The 23,308-nt window shown below is 35.9% G+C and overlaps 1 protein-coding gene across 2 annotated transcripts in view; it reads right to left on the reverse strand.

Moving 5' to 3' along the window:
- Window positions 1-23,308, reverse strand: part of CSMD1 (CUB and Sushi multiple domains 1) — a 1,073,555-nt gene that overhangs the window by 380,064 nt on the left and 670,183 nt on the right. For both annotated transcript variants that reach the window (XM_071442193.1, XM_071442195.1), the window contains exon 6: window positions 5,978-6,090. In XM_071442193.1, the coding sequence (XP_071298294.1) occupies window positions 5,978-6,090 (113 nt within the window). The remainder of the gene's footprint in view (window positions 1-5,977; window positions 6,091-23,308) is intronic.

Genomic DNA, 23,308 nt, shown 5'->3' on the forward strand with positions numbered 1-23,308 from the left:
ACCCTTCTGTTGTTCTGGCAATAAGCAAAAGCTAAGCAGGCATACTGTACATGCTGTAAATAGGCAAAAAAGCAGGGGATTCTTTATGACACCTTTTAAGTCTGTGAACATTAATAAGCTTTGTTTCTAGGAAGTGCGAGGTTTTCATCTCCTAGTTAAGGATACTTCACCTCTGGGGAATTTACACATTTATGAAACACTGGCACCATACAAATCATATGCTATGCAACTGCCACTGAATATGCAAAGGCAATTCATGTATTAGCATAGGTAAGGGTAGCGGAATTTAAAATAAAAGAAAAATTTCATAACTGAATGACTGCAACATCTTTCCCCCCATGGCAATGCCGTCAAGGAGCAAGGCAGAACAAGAACTGTATCCAATGATATATATGGTGAGAGTTCATTTCCATGAGACCAACGTTGCTGGTATGGCAGACATGAAGAAGACAAGGCAGAGCATGTCACTGCAATGTAATTTTTTTCTAGTGGTTTTCAGGGCTATTCAACACCATGCTTCCTTCTGAATAGAAACGCTGAAGCTACAAAAAAATATTCCACAGGTAAACACAGAGAAATTGGGACATACATACTCTTATTGATGAAATCAACATCAAAATACAAAAAAAAATCAAATGAAAATGACAACAGTTTGCCAAGTATTTTAATACTATATTTACTTGATGCATTAAGATGTGCTATTCTAGTACAGTGCTAATTTTTTATAAAAGTGAGCTGGTTTTCTTGACCATGTAAAAAATGGGGCATTAAATATTGCTAAAAATTCAAGCTACAAAGATCTGAAAAAATTGCTGGACAAATTAATTATGCATAGCTTTATATTCAATTGGTAGTTCCAATATTTTAATGAAATAAATTATAATAATTCTGTTTGCCTGATGAAAGATCAAACAAAGGAAAGAAAATTAAATTGACTGCTTGTTAGTATTAGTTTTGGCTGACTGGAAAAGGCCAAGTTACAGCAATAATATAGCTATGTTAAGATAATAATAAACATGATGTTAATTTGATATGAGGGGGAAAGAGTAATTAAAGGATCGGTATGCTAACTATATAAAAAGTGTGATACTCAGAATTCTTACTAGGAAAAAAAAAAAAAGTTTATTATCCCATTATTGCTCAAAGAGGTGTGTTATGCTGCCTCCCATACTGACTTGCTTTCCAAAAGCCAGTGACACTGACAGATGTGCTAGGTTAGTGTGGAGATCTAACAACAGATGGAAATGAAACTCCAAATAGGCCACTCCCCTTCCCCTCACCCTTTCCAGTAAGAGAAGGATAAAGACAAAGACTATGGGTTGAGATAAGAAACAGAAAAAAAAAAGCAGTAGAATAAGGAACACATAGTAACAGCAACAATATCAATAACAAAAGTATATAAAAAAGAGAACATGTTACAGGAGTTGCCACCTTGACTTAGTTCCATGTGGCTGCCAGGACAAAGACAGGATGGTTGGAGGCTCCCCATAGGTCACATCCACGTAGACCCTAGGACAAAGACAAGATGGTGGCCGCTCCCTTTGGTTGATTCTCCCTGTTCTTGAGCCAAAGACAATGGGAAACAACAGTGGACAAACCCCTGAAAGCCGGATTGTCTGTGTCATACCACGCTGTCAGTTCAGAATCTGGACTTGGTTCCGCATGGCTGCTTCTGGCTCTGGCGCTGCACCGCGCTGGCTCTGCTGGGGTTTTGGCTCCACAATATGGCGGTCCCACTTTTGTCAGCACCATGGCTTGGAGACACAGTGGCTTTACATGTCTCCATGCCACGTCCCAGAGAAACCGGACAGGGATGAGCAGCACCAGCAGCAAAGAATGATCCTGACAGAGCTAATCCAAACAACCTCCCCAATGGACAGGCAAAATTAGGTGCTTTTGTGGGTGCACTCAACCTTTTCTGGCCCCCAAAACCACCCCACCACGAATGATGTGGCTGGTATAGAACAGCAACCTTGCCCTGCCCACACAGATGTAGGGCCTGCCTCCTCTGCAGCCAGGACAGTGAGGCAATAAAAATCTCACCTATGCACACACAGAAGATCACAGGGATATGGTGGTGGATGGGTGAGACAAATGCCACCTCTCCCTGGCCTTTCTGCAACCACTCTAGATCTGTCACCACAGGTGCAGAAGAAACACAGAGGGTCATGGGCAAGTGGGGGAACCAACAGAGAGACCCAACCTCTACCCCAGCCTCCCCAGGGCTGTCCCTGGTGAAACCCAGTCCCAGGGGCTAGGGCACAGCTCACTCTAGGAGCTCTCCAGTCACTTCAGAGACCCAGGAGGGGCCCTGTTCAGGGATACAGAGCTCATTGTGAAGTAAAAGGGAAGAGCGTTTTGGTATTCCACAAGGATAATTATGGAGTACTTAGGGAAGGAACCAACATCAGGGAAAGGAATGGATTAAATTAGCACAAGAGGTGTGTGAGATCAGAACAAATAGATTGTAATATGTTTATGATAAAAATATAAAAATGTCAGAAATATATTTGTGTATTGATTTTGAGTGGCAGCTTTTTGTGGGGGGTAGGGGTGCTGCAGGGGTAGCTTCTGTGAAGGGCTGTCAGAAGCATCCCTCATGTCCAACAGGACCAGAACCACATGGTTCCAAGACGGACCTGCCACCAGCTAAGGCTGAGCCCATCAATGATGGGGTAACATATTTAAGAAGGAAAAAAGTCACAGTGCAGCATTAATAACAGCCAGAGAAAGATATGAGAATATGTGAGGGTTGAGCCTGATTTGCTCATGAAAGTACCTGGTGAGTGATACTTTGCTGTCCTTTTCTCAATACATTTTCTCTTACTTGTCTTGGTGAGGTAGAGGAGTGAATGACTGATATGGTGGGCACCTGGCATCCAGCCAACATCAACCCACCACAGTACTTATGATGGAGTGTGATGCAAATAGACAAGCTTGTGATTTTGTTTTGTGAATAGCATTTACACGTGACAGCTACCATAAAAAATCTATATAAGGACTCTAAAGCACAACTTACTCTCTGGCAAAGCATAAAGGCTGCTTTCATTAAATATCTAGGGACTGCAATTAAATTTACTGACTTTTCTATTTCCCTGAAACAATGGTCTATTACAGCACAATTATACATCTTCACCACACACTCACACATGAATGAACCAAACAAGCAGTCACAAAGAGACAGCACAAATTGACTTTAAAGAGCTATTCTTTCTAGCAAGCAGCAACAGGAGAAGGCAGTCAAAGTAACATTAGAAAGTTCAGTCTCAAATGCCCTGAGGACAGCTGCTCAAGATTTAAAATTTCTGGGAAATTAGAAGAATCCTTCAGTTTGGTCTGGTAATGAGGGCTTATCTATTAGTAGAGTGTTAAATAGTTACATAAAAAAGTCTATGTATTTACTTCACGTGTCTCAAAGACAGGATAGTTCAATATATCAACACATCAATCCCAACTACATGTGTGTATTCTGAAACAGTCTGTTTAAATTATTGGGAATAGCTGCCCATAAGCAAAATGTTTCTTGGAGGTCTCAGAGTCATATAGCCAGCAATGCAGGATTTGCTCAGAGGACAAATACAAGGATTGTGTCTGGAGACAATCAGACATTGGAGGCATTCTTTCACTGCTAGGTTTTGCAAAGTCGTGTCTGTTGCTAGACTTAGTTTTTGTGGAATTTTTTTTTGTTTTATGATCAGTTCAAATAATTATTTAACTTGAGAGAGGTACCTAAGATGGAAATATATGTCAAGGCTGTTGAATTCTAGTAGAAATAAGGTTCTGAAAACAAAAACAGAAGCTCAAAGTGCTGGGACATTATAGCCTGGAGAAGAGAAAACTTGGGGGAATCAGGAGTAGATCTTATTGGTGTGAATTAATACTTGTGAGATGAGATGGTGTTCAGTCAGTGGAGCCAGAGTCTTCATTATGATAGCCATTGACAAGACGGGAAGCAATAAGCACAAATTGAAACTCAGGAAAACCCACTAACTAAAAAGTGAAAACCTTTTTACTCTGAGGGTAAACACTGGCACCTGATGCCTAGAGAGGCTGCAGAGTCTCTAATCTAGGAGGTATTCCAAATCCACTCCTGACCCAGTCCTGTGCAGCTTGCTTTAGGTTACCCTTCTTTGAGAAGGACACTGGGCTAGGTGAGCTCCAGAGGGCTCTTCCAACCTCTGCTACTGTGCAATTTGGGGTACTAGTAGATTTCTCTAGCTGAAAATATTGTTACTTCTGCTTTGTTTTCAAATACACACATAATATAATTACTAATGCTGTGTAATAAAAAGAACTTAATGAAGCAGTTAGATTAACCTGTTTTTTATACCACTATGAATTTTCATCCTATGGGTCTTGAATTCTTTCTCTGATGTTTTAACACAGTTTATGTTTATACCACTAACATAGGAATTTATTTAATTGCAATTGAGTCTGATAACATAGATAAGTAAGTCATGATCTCTCATGTAATTCAGAAACCTTTGTATTAAATACAGTAAAATGTATAAACCTGCAATTCATAAGAATGATTTTAATTAAGAAAGGAAATTTCTGTAAGAATTTGAATTGCAATAAGATACTTTCACATGTAATTCAAGGTATATTGTACATCAAGGAAGTTCACACTTTTACCCAATATCTGATGTATCATGCAGATCAAGAGAGATACATCTGAAATAACCATCTCTCTGGATATTTCCCAAAGGTTTTAACTACTTGGTGAGTATTTGTCTAGAGATAAGATATATTGAAGAAGAACGAAAATTGTTTTCCAGTGCATGTTACATCATCACAAACTTCCTCCTTGTTATTCTGTTGATTCATAGTTTTCTGGTGCCTCAGCAGGACAAATCACAATGTTTTTGTGGACCCCAATTGACAGTCTTAAGACCTTAAGACACAGAGTCAACATAAGCAGTGCATTTACATTCATAGTACCCAGCAGTGGTATTATATATGCATCCTTGGTAAACTTTGGAAAAAAAATAAGTTTTAAGTCAAAGGTTCACATACTTATGCTGAGTTGCCAAAATGAAATGGAATTTCAGATTTTTTTTTCTGAAATGTTCAAAATATTTTTAAAACTAAAAGGACTATGTATATTAAATGCTTTTGTTGCACATGTATGCCATAGTCACCAGAAAACATACAGTTGTTGCAATGTATTTGTCATTTCAAAAATGGGAGGTACCACAGTTTCAGGGGAAAAAATACAAATGTTTAAATTCCTAAAGGATTTGATCCTGTGGGGGGTAAAAGGGTTGAAACTGCATATGTAAGTGCAGAATTTGAAAGCACAAATAAATTAAGAAGCTTTTCTATTTTCAGTATAACTACCATGTCTTTCATCTTGAGTAATGATTTATAAAGTACAAAAATCAATAAAGAATCCATTCTAAAAAATTGCATTTTAAAAAGTGTCTACATGAACATAAATAGAAATGACAGCAACACTGACATCCTTTTGTCTTCTTTTGAAGTTGTATATGCAAATATATGCAGCAGCCTGAAATATAATCTGTACTATACTATGGTTGAGTCAAATTTCCAAACGATGAAGGTAGCTCCTGGATAAGAGTTAGGTTTTGAATAATGAAGGAAGACAATGTTTAGATAGAAGCCTGCCTTTGTGTGGAAGTTGCATTGACTTTCTGCAAGTTGCATTCCAGGCATGTTTTTAAAGCAAAGATCAGACTGACTGCAAAGAAACTTATTATGAAAAAAGTGAGCAAGCAAATACATATTTAGAGCAGACTGCATTGTGAAGCACACATACTTTTTCCAAAAGTAAATCCCTAGAGACGTCTGATCACACAAGGAAAACAGATAGCGTCAGAGCAATAGTTACATAGTAATAACAAGTCAGCTTTTTACTGTGTCTGTGATATTTAAACATAATTATCAAATTCCACCACCACTTTAGTGATGCCTTAAGGTAAAGGGCTTTTTAGGCATGCTTTTATAGGTTTCCTACCTTGAAACTGAGCATTAAATCCCTTTCGTCGGTGATTGCTATCAGACGTAAAATGGAGTCGTAACCAGTTCTTACTGCTGATAACTGGAGAAGGTAGATTCATACCACTCAACCTGGAAAAAGAAAAAAAAAAATCTAATATTAAAAAAAATTCATGTGTACACCACTTTAAAGAGAAATCCCCCTAAACCTCAAAATATATTAGATCACAATGATTCACTGTCATCTAATCTCAATGTATTACTAGTTAATTAGCTATTGTGTTGAGAGAAACATGAGGGGGTTTTTTTCTCATTACAGTTATCCCTTTTATGATTAAAACTTGTTTTTCTGAAATATTTTTTCAAGAATTAAAGAAGAAAACCAGTCTTATGAGAGCGTGTGCATACAAGTGTAGGTGTGCATGCATGTGTCAAAATATTCAGCAGAAAATAAGCCTATTCAGTGATGACAAGGTCTCATCATCTGATTCCCTGCTGTGGGATTTGACAGGAAGTCAAATCGCAAGTATTAAGAAGTGTTAAACAAGGGTTATGGACGCTATCTAATTTTTAGTTTGAGTGGTAAGTTATAGGTATACAACTATGCTAGTAGAATTGATTTTGTGTGTATTAAGTCCAATCCACATTTAATAAAAAACCAGAGAAGTCTAAGCACAACAGTGGGTATGAAGAAAGTGCACAAAGAACTTTTCTAATACAGTAATACAGGCAACAGTTCCTTGGCCCACACTGGATTATTCCATTGTCATTCATTACACTACACCACTATACCATTTGTTAATGCAGTAGCTACCACAAAGAACTTAATATGATGTAAATTCATGTCTTAGTTTACCAGATGGTACCCTTTTTTTTTTGTTTTGCATGACCATGCTCCAGATTTCAATTTTTTTTTCCCTGAATAGCTCTGGAGAACTAAACAAAATTAAGTTTATCCTTTTAAAAAATGTTGATTACTTAAAACAAAAGTCAAACTGATGAATATCAGAAATTCTCAGCTAAGATATAATCTGTGTGAGGGTAGATTTGCCAGTGCTAAAGTAGACACAGTACATATATTGGAGCTAAAAAATAACCAAACTGAAATGGGATTTAGTCTCCCTCCAAAATTAATCAGCATAGTGAAATAGAAGCCTTTTTTTTCATCACAGTATGAGATATCAGAGTTTCATTAAATATTCCAGATTAATAGGAAACTCATGATGCTAAGAAATAATGTTCTGGAGAAGTCTAGCTAGAACCATGGCTGAATCCCTTTTATTTTTTTCTGCAGTAGAGCAAGACCAATATATTGAAATATAGAGGTTTTTAATGGATGGGGTTTTTTTCCTACATATGACATGCAAACTAAATCAGAGAAATTTCATTTTAATTTATAATCTCATTTTCTTTATCTTCTTGTTAATAACATAAGGAAAACCCAAACCTTACTTAAAAACAGTTTTGATTGAAAAAAATGGTTGGTCTTTTACACGAAGATTTACACACTTCATTTTAAACATGGCATTCAATAGTTCTTAAAGGTGTTCATTAAAATATTCAGACCTATAAATTTCTACATCTCATTCAGATGGACTTTTATACTTTATGTATTCTTTCAGACACACTTTATATTATAGCACCACTCTAAATATTTGTAATTACAAACTAGTCTTTTCTGTTTCAAATCTACTTAGAATTTGGGTGTACCTGTAGAAAGTACCGAGATATAATGAAAAGGAAAAGAAAAAACAAAACCATATGTGGAATACAGAATATATCTTTCCTAGTATCTCTTGGCTATTGTCAAAATGTATGCTAAATCTAAAATTTTTTACTATACACAGGCTGTACTTCATATCACTGAACTGACAATTAATTTGTCCAAGTACAAAAGTTACATTCTAGAAACACTGGTTTAGGGGTTGGTTTTACTTTAAAAAAGAAATATACAAGTAGTAACATTCTAGCTAGTACATCCAGACCTCTGAATTTCAAAGCTGGCAAAACTCTAGGCTGAAATATTAAATTGTAATATGAATTACATTGTACATCAATAAAAGATTAAATGAACATCATTATAAAAGCATGTTCAGAGCAGATCTTTCCTTAGTTACATATATAACAAACAGATATTTCCCTGACACACAATACGCAAGATATTTTCATGTCTGTGTGAACTCTACAAGGTTCTAAACAGTCTCAAATATCCCCATAATACTAAGAAATAATAGGAAAATGACACTGAGAGAGTATTCAACACAACCTATTTTAGCACAGCTCTAATTTAGCTACATAATTTCTTTTATACTGAACTCTAGATAAGAGTATGTTCTTTAACAGCAATGCTGTTTATGTTTTAGTTGGAGAAAATGAGAAAGGGTAAAATATCTTAGTGGTCCTTGGAAGAAAGTTATAACTAGTATATGGCACAGTGGTGTTTGATTTTTTTCTGTAAGGTTTTTAAAACCTCTTCACTATAGTACATAAATTAAAAAAAACCAAACAAACAAACAAAAAAACCCAACAAAATCTGGGAGCATTAGCTGGGAATCCTGTAGCTGACATGTGGACATCAAAAGTGATGCCCCTAGACAAAGTACTTCACTCTATAGCATTCATCTTGTGTAGATGGGACTTCCTATGGAAAATTTCAGTTTCCAGTAATGGCCTATCCAAAAGTTTGTGAATACAGTGTAAAATTCCTCTTTACATGTTAATTGATCATTTTCATGGAATTTCTGAAGGATGGGCAACCAAAGCTGTGTATGGAAGAGAGAGGTGGGCATGGTTACTGAATAAAGTGGCAGATCATCCCATGAATTGATACAGCAGGCAGATCATATAATACTTCACACAGAAGTTGAAGTATTATATGAAACTGGTTTTTTTTCCTTCTTTCTTATCTCTAGGCGGTTTTTGGGTTTTTGTTATTTTTTAAAATAATGGAATAGGAGACAAATAAACTATTTCCATTGCACAGTAAATATCAAAATTAAAAAAAAACCCCAGAAAACAATAATAACGTGTATGTTCCTCAGAGAAAAGTAAAAATCAGTAATGTCAAGGACAGTTGGATTCCAGGCCTACAAACCAGAGAATTATACCTACAGAAAAATACACAATGTGGGGTAGGGGTCCATAGAACACATGTTCTTTGGTATATGCTTTTATAATGATGTTCATTTAATCTTTTATTGATGTACAATGTAATTCTGGTATACAACATACAAGTCCATGGCCAGAGGATCTGCTTTCAATTTAGTTGCTCTCGTTCACCAATAGAGAGGCTGGACACCACTGCTCAACAGATTCCCAAGGTGACATTCTCCAGATGGAATGATCCCTCCCAGTCCCACAAAGAACAATTTCCTCTCAGCTTGACCAGCTGAGGTGCATCATGTACCACAATTTGTGACTAAGTGCCCACATGTGTGCTGGTGCTACTGCATGTGCTCCCTCCAACTCAGTATAGCCTTTACTATTACATCATACCTTTTTAGTTGAATATTTATGGAAAATAAGCAGTTTGGTTATGTCCATATTAGTAAATTGAACAGTGGCTCTTCATATCAATTTCTGCTTAAGAGTCTACACTATTTAAGTTTAAAACAACTGAAAATAATGGAATCTTGGAATCATAGAATGGTTTGGGTTGGAAGGAATCTTAAAGATTATCTGGTTGCAACCACCTGCCATTGGCAAGGACATCTTTCACTAGACCAGGTTGCTCAAAGCCCCATCCAATCTTGCCTTGGACACCCCAAGGCTTGGGGACTCCACAGCTTCTCTGGGTGACCTGTTCCTGTGCCTCACAAGACTCATATTGAAGCTATTCTGCCCATGACTGGTGTGTGCTCCCTTGATCTCTCATGTGATCAATGTAGGCAGCTGAGTAAACCACAGGATCCCAATAGGCACTGGGAATGTGACCACCTCTTCTGAGGTGTTCAGGAAATACTAACAGGCAGGACTTGTGCTGGTAGGTTGCTACAAAAGAAAAGGTGCAACTAAAGCAAAGTTGTCTTTATTTCAAGTGCACATACATAATATTCATTCCTGTGGCATATGAATAAAGGTAGAGTAATTTTAGCTCAGTTTAGGTGTTATATCTAAAATCATATGAAGGCTTGGAACTACTTTGTATCAGACAAATTATTCAGATAGGATAAAACCCCCCATATTTCTAATATCAAAGTTTTCCTTAAAAGATTTCATGCTTTGATCTCTATTAACGATTTCTCCAATGCTGTCTAAAAAGAATATTGAAAGTTTCTCTGTTCCTTTTAGCTGAAAACATTTATTAGATGGGAAGTAATAGAAAAGAAATTAAATTCCTCATTTATGTTTGAATTCTGCCTCCACTATGAAAATTGTAATGCATTTTTGAAACTGATTTTAAAGCCTAGCATAGATAGTCTTGAAAATCTTCCCTAGCCTAGATAGATAGTGACAGCTAATCTAAATTACCTTAATCAAGTTGTTCAAGAGAGAACACATATATACATATAAATAATGTTATTTATGCATTTTCTGGAAATAGTTGGTTTGACTTGCAGAGTGTTGAGTTTTCATCTCCTGTACTGATGGCAGCCAGGACTTTATTTTCTAGGACCAGGGGGTTAAAAATTCAAGTGTCACTTGGACAAGTGACACATTTGAATGCTCTGGGCTTAATGGTATTTGAGGCCATGCACTGAAAGGGACTGAAGGAAACATCAAATAGCTGTTTATTCACTGAGTATCAAATACTCAGTGACATGTCAAATAGCAACCCTGTGAGAAGAAAAGAAGCAAACAGAAAATAAGTTTTCAAATAACATTGTAAGGTAGTGTATTTACCTGTAGGCTTAGAATGAGAATTGCACATGGAACCTAAAATCTCTAATTTCTGCATACTAGATGTTACACTGTGCTCTACTGAATAAGATAGATTTGCAGGGAATTCCTGTGCCTGTTCCAGCATCATAAAGAATTAAAGGGCCAGGTTTTGAGACTCTTATAGGTATATTAGTATCATACTACACCTATGCTGGCAAACACTGCATCTTACAAGAAATAATGAGAAATAATTAAACAACCCCAGCTATTCTTCTTCTAAATCTGAAGGCAACCAGGCTGCTGCAGGATCAGAGACAGCAGAGGAACCTCTTTCTGTTGATCATTATGAGCTGCAGACAAACTTTTTCATGTTATACTACTTCAAGTGATGTTTTAATTTCTATTCTTATTCCATCATTTCCTCACACAGACACTAATCTACTGTTTATGCAAGTAATAAGATATTCTGTTTCATGCAGGCTTGAAGAAGTAATGTTTTCCTTATGTACAGTATGTCAGATATAGGAACAGAACGTCCTTTGAAGTCTATTGCATTACCAAGAGATTGTGATAAGCTTTATCAAATTTATTACTAACAGCATTGCCACTGAAATATTTTCTGCCTTTCCAGTAGTTATTGTTTGACTCAAATTCAGGTATAATAAAACTATTTTACATTTAATTAAGAGGACTAATCTAGAGAGGTGTAATTTTGGTTTTGATTTTGGATCCGTTAATAAAATAATTATTGCTTTTGTCTGAAGAAATAAACCAAATCTTGTCTCTTTTACAAGGTTCTTGACATTGTTTTGACTATAATAAACAGATAATCTTATCTTATAAAACAACTGACAGTTCAGTTTCATGAAAATGCAGGAAATAATTAAAGTGGGTTTGGTCAACTCATCTATCCTTATCCTTCTAATTTAGCTACTTTCACAATCTTCTATTAAGCCAACTATATATATAGTGAGAGTAATATTATTGTTCAAAACAACAGTAAGTGTATTGTTCAAAAAATACAGTACAATATAATAAAATTAATTGAATCTTGTCTATATAAATACATGCTCTGTAAGGACTAGTTCAGATTAAAAAAAAACAGAGAAGCACTCTAACAATCATGCATCAGTTTTGAATACTTCTGCTGTTTCTATATTCACTTAACCACAGAAGTATTTGTATTCTCTAAAAGGTGGGTTTTTTTATTTATTTATCTATTTATATATTTTGAAATAGTGCAAAATATTGTCATGGTTTAGGAATGGTATTCCCCAATTTAGTTCTCCCACCAAGACTCCAAACCACACTACTGCTCATTTGCTTCCCCCTTCTCCTTTCCTTCCTGCACCAGTGGAATGGAGTTGAGAACTGGAGGCATAAAATGTGAAGATCATGTGTTGAAATAAGAAGAATTTACTGAAAACAGCAATGAAATAGGAACAGTAACAACAACAATAGTAGTAGCAAAGTATACAAAAAAAAGAGGGTGATTCATATACAAAATGCTCATGGGGACCCGAAGGCAACAAACAACGGCAGACAATGACAACATATTTTTCATCCAGAAGCCACAGTCTTCTTTTTGGATGTCAGAGTCCCTTATCCCTACCCTCAGCAATGCCCTGTGATACAGAATTACCTCACTGACATGCCCACAACCATGCCCCCTACTACTGCAAAAAAATTAATTCTGTCCTGGCTGAAACAAGCACAAAAATTTAATGAATTTCCATAACAGGTCACTGGGTTAGGAAATTAAGAAAGAAAATTGTACCCTAATTTTCAGCTGAGAGCTATCTTCCATTTTGCACTCCTCTTCTGTAGATACAGATCCAAACAAAAACATTCAAGGATCATCACTCACTAACTGACAAAATAACAGGAGATAGTTTTTCAAGGCATACAGTATGATTATTGCAGCAAACAAATTAAGACAATGCCTATACCTATTTATATATATAGTCTCTCTGTATTATCTATATTCTATATGTAAATATTTATATTTAGTGTAGATATATTAAAAAATAATATTAGAGGTTTATTACTTCAAACTCATTGTCACACCAGGATGGCCAAGGCCGTATCAGGTATTAATAGAGAGCAAGTAATGAGCTGCTTTAGCTGTAAGTAAATGTGTAGCTTTGCAAACTGTGTTAGAGGGTTAGAGACTGAAACATGCATACTGTGGCTGCAGTTTCACACACATGAGATGCTCTGACAAGCAGTGTCTGCCTAAAAGAAGTGTGATGTTATTTTCTGTTCTTCCTTCTCCTGCATTTCCTACTCCTTCCTTAATCTTTGCTTCTGTATTGCCCTTCTTTACGTGCATCAGCTTGGATTCTTGCTGGAATTTCTGTGATCTTATTTAAAGACTATAATGGAAGAAAATTATCCTCTCCTCCCCAGTCCCTCCAGGTGAGACATCGCTGTGCCATTTTAGCAAATTAAATTGCTCATGGAAAAGAGAAACAAATCAGAGCTGGCATGAATTCACTGTCAGGAGCACAGGAAAAGCAAAGTGAAATGCAGCTGGAGGTCATGACTTGGGGAAAGGAAGAATTTATAGATTAGTATAAATAAGGGAACAACAAAATATAAGAAGGGATAAATAGGCTAACAATTTAGACTATTTACAATAGCAATGAAGTGAAACAATACTTATTATGCTTGATAAGTGAGACCAGGTTATCTCCTAAATAAGAACTATCAGTTAAACATGAAAAGTGTAAATCCTCTCTTCTTTATGTAGTATTTGAAATAAAAAACTATTTGTAACAGCTAACATAATCTACAAGAAAAGAGTTCAGAAGTGGGGAGATGTAGAGAGGCAGTGTGAGGTGTTTCTTATTTAAAGTAATTAGAGCCAGCATGATATTTCTCTGCCTACTTCCTTAACCATGAGCTGTTATACTGGAAGTTGCAAATAAATACCTCTATTTGCATTGTACCTTATTACCACTTTGGACAAAAATGAATTCAAACCAATGGATATGGTTCTGGGTGAGCTTTTTTTCACCCTATCTTAAAGACATAGGAAGACCTTAGCAAGTCTTAGCTTGCTAAGTACCCCTAGAAGCTCTCCTGAGACTTGTTCAGAAGAACTGGATATGTTCCTAGGAAGCTCAATGAGATTGACAGAGCTGTTTCCTGAGGTGAGTCAGGAAAACTAATGACTAGTAGTAATACAGAAGGCATTCACTGTAAAGGAAAAAAAATTGACAAACATCTAAAGCCCTGATGGACCACAAGGAGTTTGCCAGAGAATTTTATATCAAATACTTATGTCAGTCTAAGAAAATAGTTCAAATGAAACACAGAATTGATGAGTGTTAAAAGGATGCAAGAAAGGAGAACACTGATGAGTAAGGGAATAAGTCCAAGAATAAGGTTTCACCATGGCACTATCAATTTCAATGATTCAGATACTTTCACCTGAGTAGTCTAAAAATGCAATTTTTTTTTATTTGCTGTTATCCTTCACATTGAGAATAGAAGGTTTAACCATTAACAAATGAAAGCATTCAATGAAAGTTCCTCTTTGAAATGAAATAACCCAACATTAAATATGTTCCATAATTGTTCTATGTGGCATTACTGAGTAGTTATTACATTCCTTAAGCTCATTACTAGCTTCATTGTATTATTAAAAAAGACTGTCCAGTATATATTTTAGATGAATGTTTCATATGGAATGATTCTTAATGAAAGAAACATAAGACTACTTTTCCCGTGATGATGAATTTTGAAAATTTTATTATCATTATTGGTCATTATAGAACATTTTGAATCTGACAAAATATTGCTTACTCACTTTTCTCCCTTCTCATGGCACTTAGTTACATTGGAACAGGCTGACAACTTATTTAAAACTAAATCAGGATAACAATATAAAATTCTTTCAGGCCATATCTTTTCTTTTTCCCTCAAATGAATAAAGTTTTAAGTGATAAAGCCACAACCACGCTGGTAAAAATGCAAATGTAAGCAGAAATTTTATATATTTTCCGAAAACATACTCAAATCATACCATCCCAAGATATAGCTTACTTTCCTCATGTTGTCTCAGTAGTCTACATGTATGCTTAAAAGCCCTTTGCCCCAGTAAAATGAGGAGATAAGGCTTCAACTTATCTAATTTCAGTTGTTGGCAGTGAATGGTATCCATCTGTAAGAAGTTCTTTTTATAGACAATGCAGAGAAGTAAGTATTTTAGAGTATATATCATTTATTTTAGAGGTATTTTAGACTTCCACATTAGTTTGAAATTAATCTCACCTTGGAATGCAAGAGCTATGGTGAAGGGATCAGTAAATATCTAAACCTGAGCATCATCCAAGGCAAATAAATGGTATTGTAATTCAGCTTATGGGACATGACATAACTCAGAAGGCAATTTTTTATCCAAAGGCAGATTTTGTGCACAAAAGTACCCAGCATCTTGTGTGTATTTTGACACACATCACAGTCCATGTGATAGTTGCACATACTTTGTGTTTGGCTAGAAGTTAAAGCCAAAGGCAAGAGCTTTTTATATTTTGTAACTGGTGTTTGGAAAAGAGTTTTATTAAGAACATCTGTTTTTTGATTCAACAGTGATAGCAAATACTTTTCTTGATTACTGTTGTAATATTTAACTAACATCATAAGGACAATATTCCATGGCACTCTGAATATTGTTTCTTTGGAAGATTAGTACCACTCTCACTCTGATGAATAAAAGAATAATTCCTAATATGTTAGGATTCTTTCTGATATATGGCTTTCATTGTCCAGTAAAACTGGAACATTAAGTTCTAGGACACCACAATCAATTATATTTCATTGTTTAATACAGTGATATTCCACCCAGGCCCTGATTTCTACAAGCCACTTTTCTGTAAGCATTCAAGGAGTTCTATATCCAGAACCAGAGAAGATATGCTGTAGGGTCCTGAGGTTAAAATGGTAACTATCATGAAGGGAAACAACTATTTAAAACAAGCTGACAATTGAACAAATATGAAACTAAATTGAAAGCATTTTAACTACAAAGATATAGTAATTGAGTACTTCAGAGATAAAAATTCTGCTTTAAAAGTTGTTCCACAGCTGAGTGTTATTATTACTAGCTGAAATGATAAAATGTAGGTCTTATAGCACATACAGAATTCTGTTTGTGAGAACTGCTGTTACAGTGTTTTTACTGCAATTATTCAGACAGGCATTTTGCTAATATTCTGAAAACTCCACAATTTTTACTGTGTTCCCTGTATTCCCTGTACTGTTTTACTGTATTAATCCCTTAACAAATTCTTTAGTGTCCCATATTGAGAAAACTTTAAATTCTTCAATAAAATTCAGAAACCGCTCATCTAAACAGGAGTTTCCAATTTTTAATTTTTTTTATTTCTGTGCTGGGTATGCATTAATTGGTGAGAAGGAAAAGAACCAACCATGAAAGTGATTTTTCTGAGAGGACCTATTAAGGGTTTCCTCCGTGCCTGGCAAAAAACAGTTGCTGGCTGCCTTTGAAGAATAGGCATGCTGATAAGCCAATTTAAGAGCTGAACACGCCTTTGTGACACTCACATTTTAAACCAAAAAAGCCCAGGAAGCTCTCTCTTTCTTCTGGCTTTAACCAGGTAATGAGATGCAGCCCAGGCCAGGCCCGCTCCGCCATGGCCCACTCGGCCCAGTGGGGGCTAGGCCGGGCCCCAGTGGCTGCTGGGCAGGGGGAGAGGAGGCCATCGGCCACTGAGTCCCAGCCTGGCTGCCGAGATCCTGGCTCTCCCCCAACATGGCCACTGAAAATAAACGCAGAGGAGGCTCTGCAGCCCACGCAGAAAGCAGCCCCATGGCTGGAATTGAACACAGCTGGAGCCAGAAAACAGCCATGCAGCCAGAGCAGCCGCTGCCATTCTGGCCTGAGCCCCCTGAGATTCTGACACAGCCCCTACCAGCACAGCCGGAAAATCCATCACGGTGAGCCCTCTGGCCACCACCCGGCAGAAATCACACAGGCCTGGGCAAGATTAACTCTGTCAGTGCTGTGAAACCCCCAAAACAGATGAGACTTGCAGATGCCAGTCCTCTCTTGAGTGAGAAAAAAGAACAGAGTGAAGACACATAGAGAAATAACAGGAAGACACCAAGGAAGAAGTCCAGGATGGGAGGGGAATGAGGAAATGTCTTAGTCTTAGACTGAAATTCTTCTAGTAATGCCATGGTAATGGACTGTAATACACTAGAATATCCCTTTAATTCATGAAAAAAGCATGGGGGGATGGAGTGTTCAAAATGTAGACATGAGCAAATGCATCCATACTGAGGCAAGCAGATTTGAACTAGCTGTAATCCAATGAGAAGGTTGAACAGAGAGAGATAAGAGTGATGAAGACTCTTTGCCTCCAGGGAAAGAAGAAGATCTCTGTTCCCAGCAATGAAGATGATTTCAGAGATGGATAAAGAGAACTTTTGCTTTTGAACAGCTCATCCTTAAAATAGTACCCCATAAGTTAAACATGGCCATGAACACAGCTGTGAGAAGGCTGGCAAAGATGGGAGGGACTTAATGATTGCAGATTTCCAGACAGCTGCTATTCATGGAAGTTAAAAGCCATGAGAGAACTGTTTCTTATGGAAAAGTCTCCATGACATGGTGAGAGACTTCTCTCCCTAAGAGAACTGATGAAAAAGTATTCTAAAGTGGTAAACTGACTGAAAATACCAAATTTGTCTCTTTATGTTGTCACTGGGAAAACAAAAGAAAAGTTGGGAGGAGGAGAAATGTTCTGAACGTTTATTCTGATTTCTCTTTTTTTTTTTTCTTTTAGTTCTGTTAATAAAGTTTTCTTTTACCCTTCAAATTTTGAGCCTGGTTTGCTCCTTCTCCTAAACCTTGTCTCACTGCAGAAAATGAATAAATAATTTTAGTAGGGGCACTGGTGTTTGACCAGTGCTAGACCCACTACAATGGGTCAATGGGTCTTTAACCTTCAGTTATTGTGAATTACTAATAGAGGATTAAGATCTAACAAGATGCAATGCAAAAAGCAGATGTATGAATTAATGGCCAGTAACCATCAACCTTATTATACCTGTTCTGGAAAAACTCACTTAAATGATGCAAAAACAATATCCAGGGCAGGTTTTTTAGGTACATCGAAGTATTCAATAAGGGATTTTTAAGTACATCAGGTATCTACTGTATTTCTGTGTTGAGAAAGACTGTTCTGTAGTGCTCTATATTTTTTCATTTGTGGTTGATGCTGTAAGATTTTCAAAATAAAATAAAATTAATTGAAAAATGTTTTTTCCATTCCATGCAATTAATTTAATTTCATTACTTTAGTAACTGTTCTCCATTATATATTTTATATTGGATGAATTGTTCTGTTTTTTGTTCTAATGAAAAGCTTCAAATATCCCATTTGGCTGTGTTATAAAATAACTAATGAAAAATAGAAATCCAGGAGAAAAAAAAAAAACTGATTTAAAATATCATTGGAAGTACTATTTCATTATTTTTTTTTCTTAGACTTTCATTTGCAGAAATTACATTGTCTGTTCTGACTAAGAAAAACCTCCACAGATTTCTGTATTTAAAACCTCAGTCCAAATGTGGGGATGTTTAGCAATAGTCTCAAAAAGATGACTTGAGAATATTTTTAAGAGCTCCTTTAGTCTGTGCCTTTCTGCAGTAACTATTGGGAATGATTTTAGGATCAATCTATCTGACATGTTAGATAATAACAATTAAGGAAAATAATTGTTTCTTTATCTTCTTTTATGATTCTCTATTATTAATCTCTTAGACCATAAATCAATGAAATCCTGTTATCTTACAACAGATTTAAACTATAGCTGGTAAAAGAAAAAAACACATTGGTTCTCAGTTGCACACTGGAGGGAAAAGGAGCTGCTAATAGACAGAATTGCAGGTCTTCCAGGGATAAATCTATACACAGCTTACTTTAGTTTCTTAGAAACAAAACAAAAAAATCCCCAGGAAACTACCAGCACCAGGAAGGAAAAAAAAAAAAAATCTTCATGCATTTCCTTTTAAAAACTTTATCAGACTTCAACCAGACCTGGGCCCCCTGGCATAAGAAAGACCTAGACCTGTTTGAGTGGCCATGAACAGGGAGCCCCTGACCTCTGAAGACAGCTGAGAGAGCTGGGCTTGTTCAGCCTGGAGTACAGAATGCCCCTAAACACCATGAAGAGGACCTAAGAAAGATGAGGTCAAACTTTTTAGCCAGGCCTGTTGCAATTGGACAAGGGATAATGGTTTTAAGGTGAAGGAAGGTTAATTTAGATTAGATACAAGTTTTTCAAAATGAGGGTGGTAAAGCACTGAGACAGGTGTGCAGCGAACCGGTGGGTGCCTCCGTCCTGGAAACATTCAACATAATATTGGATGGGACTTTGAGCAACCTAATCAAGTTGAAGATGTCCTTGCTCATTGGAGAGGGGTTACACAAGATGTTCTTTGAAGGTCCCTTCCAACTCAAACTACTGTATTTGAAAATAACCTAACTAACAAACAAACAAAGAAAAAAACCCCAACCTCTAAATATTATACATTGAAACCATATTTAATTGGTGCATCTGTTCAATATTTTCCTATTTTAGCTCTCCATTATCTGATAATCATGTAATTTATCTTTTAACTCTTTTATTTTTGAAACTTGCTGGGTGAAAGATTATTCATCTTCTTTCCTATGATTGAAATAGAGCTAGTAGAAATGACTCTATCAAAAATTACTCAGAGATGCTACTTCAGAAAAATTAACTTACTTTTGGAACATAATATACGATATTACTATTAAAGACATCTATATTTAAGAAAAAAATAGAGACCATTAAAAAAGAAATGATATCTAAATTCTGTACTTGATAGAGCTACTGCAACAATTAACATTGTATTTCCAGGTACATTCTATGTTTAATATGTCAGTGTTAATAAACAGCACAGCCTGTATCTGACTGAAAAGACCAGGCAATCTCAGATCAGTTTTTACGGAGTGATGATTAGCAAATTACAATGCAGGTCTGAAAATCCTTGATCTATACTGAATTCCAGATGAATTCCTCATGCAGTGACCTTGCAATATTAGCTCCATGTGGCATTAGGAGTTTCCTTGCATCCATAAAAAGGAGTATTAAATGTTTCTGTCTGAGAATACTGAAAACACAAATATATTTTGTGTTATAAGTTTTAATGTTTTATCTGTTAACTGTGTAAAACAATATGGTTGCTAAGATGCTGACAATTAGCATCTTTGAAAGTAGTATTGTCTTGTACCTTCATGTGCACATAGTTATGAATTTGGATAAAGAATTTGAAAATTTGAGTGTGATCAGCAAATATACTACTTGGATGAAACACTGTCATGACTGCAGCAAAGTAATGGTAATAATGTTAACATTAAAAACAAACAAGTAAACCAACCCACCACGTAGGTGTCAACCTCACTACGTGTCCAAATGATATTATTAGTACTTCTAAAATATAAGTTTTTTCTTGGGATCGAAGCTTTGTGCAGGTCTATCACTTTTTTTCCTAAAGATGCTAAGCACTGAGTTAGACAAAAAACAACTGCATTTACTCATTTCAGTGATGGTATGTGTTTCATCGATACTGCCAAGTGGTAAAAGTTAACCCATTTCAGTGATGGTATGTGTTTCATCGATACTGCCAAGTGGTAAAAGTTAACCTTGCTGGGTTTTGTTGATACTTGGATTAGATAGAGCTAAGGCAAATGTTTACATCCTTACTGTATCTTGCCAAGCAAGTTGACTTATCTGCATTTTTAACTTGTCCTCCTTACATTGACCACGCTGTTTTGCACTTAAGGTTGTATCAAGTAAAAACCTCTTTTTGTTTTCTTAAGTTATCCTTAGGTATCAAAAAGTAACTACTTCCACTTGAAACAAAAGCTTTGCTCAAATAATAAAGCTAATGGAGAACAACACAATTTTCTAGTAATATATTCCCAGCTGGCTTGGTTTTGGTTTTGATTTTGTTTGTTTTGTTTTCCCAGTTTGCACACAGAAACTTAAAATACTGGTTAAAAACAAAAAAAAACACCCTTGTTATTCCCCCAAAAATACTGTTTGGTAATTATGAGAAAATAACTGTAAACAGGAAGGATCATACAATCCCTATACTTAATAGGAATTGACATTTAGGTACCCACCTTCACAAAACTTGTCTCCCTTATCTGAAATTACAATATAATGAAATAAAATTTCTGAGCTGTATCAGCATTAGAATGTGACAAAGAGTACCTATGACAGCTTGACAGAAAATGTTGGCTGCACCTTGTTTGGATGATATTTCAGCCTAACAATGAAGAACTTAAATTAAAAAAACAGAACTTCCCAAAACTGATTTAAAACTTTTCCATTTTATGAAGTGACTATATTTTACTTTAGAATATAGTTACTGTGTAAAGAAAGTAACAATGTTTTGTGGGAGTTCAGGATTTACTACTTGGTAGATTGCTAAAAAGGAGTAAGTAATATGAGATGGTTTACTGGTATCTCCCAGATGTCACAGAAGACAAAATAATCTATAGGACAAGTTTTTGCTCAAATAATACATATCTATTCTGAAATTAAATCTCCCCCCTGCCTCTCAAACCAAACTTACTTGTATGTGGCCTGTTAATGCATGGCCTCAATACCCTGTTAACACAAGGCCTCAGAGTATCAGGCAAGAGATGCATTCTATTTTTGTAGACATGACCCTTCTGAATTATATGACAGTTTTATTTCCAAATAAAAACAAATAAAGAAAGAAAATCCCATAGCCACAGAAAAGCTTAAATGCCAGAGAAAATTAGAAAAAAAACCAATGCTTCCTAAGAGATGCTTTTCAAAGAAATGCTATGGGAATTCTGGTTCTAGACATACTTAAAACAGGGTTATTTTCAGGTGATCTATTGCTCACGCCGATATAAAATTATTTGCCATGTTGGTTCTCTTGGGTGAGAACTCAGGTGGGAGAGAGAAAATCTCACCAAATTGTAATCAGAGTGCAACCACACAATAGCTGTTTACAATAACATATATACTGGAAGCCAGGTGAATGTCTACTTGCTTTTAAATTTGGACACAAGATGTATTCAGTTTCCATTTTGCTTAATGATATACCTGTTGTGAGCTAGTGTCTTGCCTCAGTAACACTATGCAGATGCACTACTTCCACCAGGAGGCCAGTTGCTTCTGTGTTCTCTTTCAATAGTAAATGTTTATTTTTTCAATTTATCCAAATGTACTTCTGTTCCTTTAGTCAAGGATTTTGATAAGCAATATTTCCTGAATTAAGCCTTCTTCCAAGCCATTTTAGGGGTATTTTAGGGTTCCCAGTGAAAGTAACAATGCTTTGCTTATCTCTTTCTAACAGCCAGATGTCCTCTGGCAAGAAAAAAAGTGCTACCAACAACGAACATCATGACATAGGTATTTTAACTGGGGCTAAGAGGCAAAGCCTTTAAAGCCAGCACACTGAATAGCACAGCGAGATAGCAAGCCAGCTATTTTTAATTGCTGACATGATGAGTAATTTACTGTTCCACCAAATTTTCATGTATTTTGAAGCTCCACATACTGCTTTTCAAGGTACACTGCATACACTGGACATGCTACACTCAGAGAACTTACTTTACTAATACAAGTAAACATAACTAATTATAAGACAAAATACAGAATTTTAAAAATAATACTTATATTGCAGAAGAGCCAGAAATATATTATTATTTTAAAAAATCATGGTGTATAGATTGTGTTTTTAGAAGAGTTTTTTCTTTATTGAACTGTCTTGAGTCAATATAAATAATTTAGAATATATATTTTGAAGAATCTGGATATGAGACATCTTTTGTGCAGAGCTATCCTTTACTCTGAAGCAGGTTGCATCCACTCCATTCTCAAGATTTTTAAGTTTGTGTATTATTAGTTCATTCCCAATCCAAAGCTTAACTGCATAGCAGTTTTACTACTGTGTCTCCTAAAAAAATTAGGTTTTCAAAGGAGTCCTTAATTCTTATAAAATGTCAATAAATTTTGATTAAATAACATCCACAGACTGCTTCAAAGTGCCAGCAGCACATAAAAATACATTACAGCACATGTTGCTGCCATTGTTTCCTTATCACTGCTGAAATTTTAAGTTAGATATTCTATTGCCCCTCAGTGTCTGTCTTCTTCACCAAACACCTAATTTTCATCAGTGTAGTTTCACATATTTTGCTACCTCTTCATAGCAGAAAAAACATATGTTATGTATTGCTTTTCCCTTCCTGCCACCCTGAACATTTCATTAAAACTCCTTGCAATTAAATCAGGTTCAGATTCTAGATTAATCAACAACAGCAGCCTCAAATTGTCTGCAGTTATGCAAATAGAATGCTAAGTTTACAGAAAGCTTTAATAGACAGGTCAGCTAAGGAGACAAGGGAACAGTGGGACAGTCTATTAAAGTTAATTGGCTTGTTAAAGTAATTACTTTACACATTGGGCACAATGCTATCATGAACTT

The sequence above is a fragment of the Agelaius tricolor genome, unplaced genomic scaffold (assembly GCF_023055355.1).
Source record: "Agelaius tricolor isolate 1412-34295 unplaced genomic scaffold, bAgeTri1.0.p SCAF_1, whole genome shotgun sequence".
NCBI classification, from domain to species: domain Eukaryota; kingdom Metazoa; phylum Chordata; class Aves; order Passeriformes; family Icteridae; genus Agelaius; species Agelaius tricolor.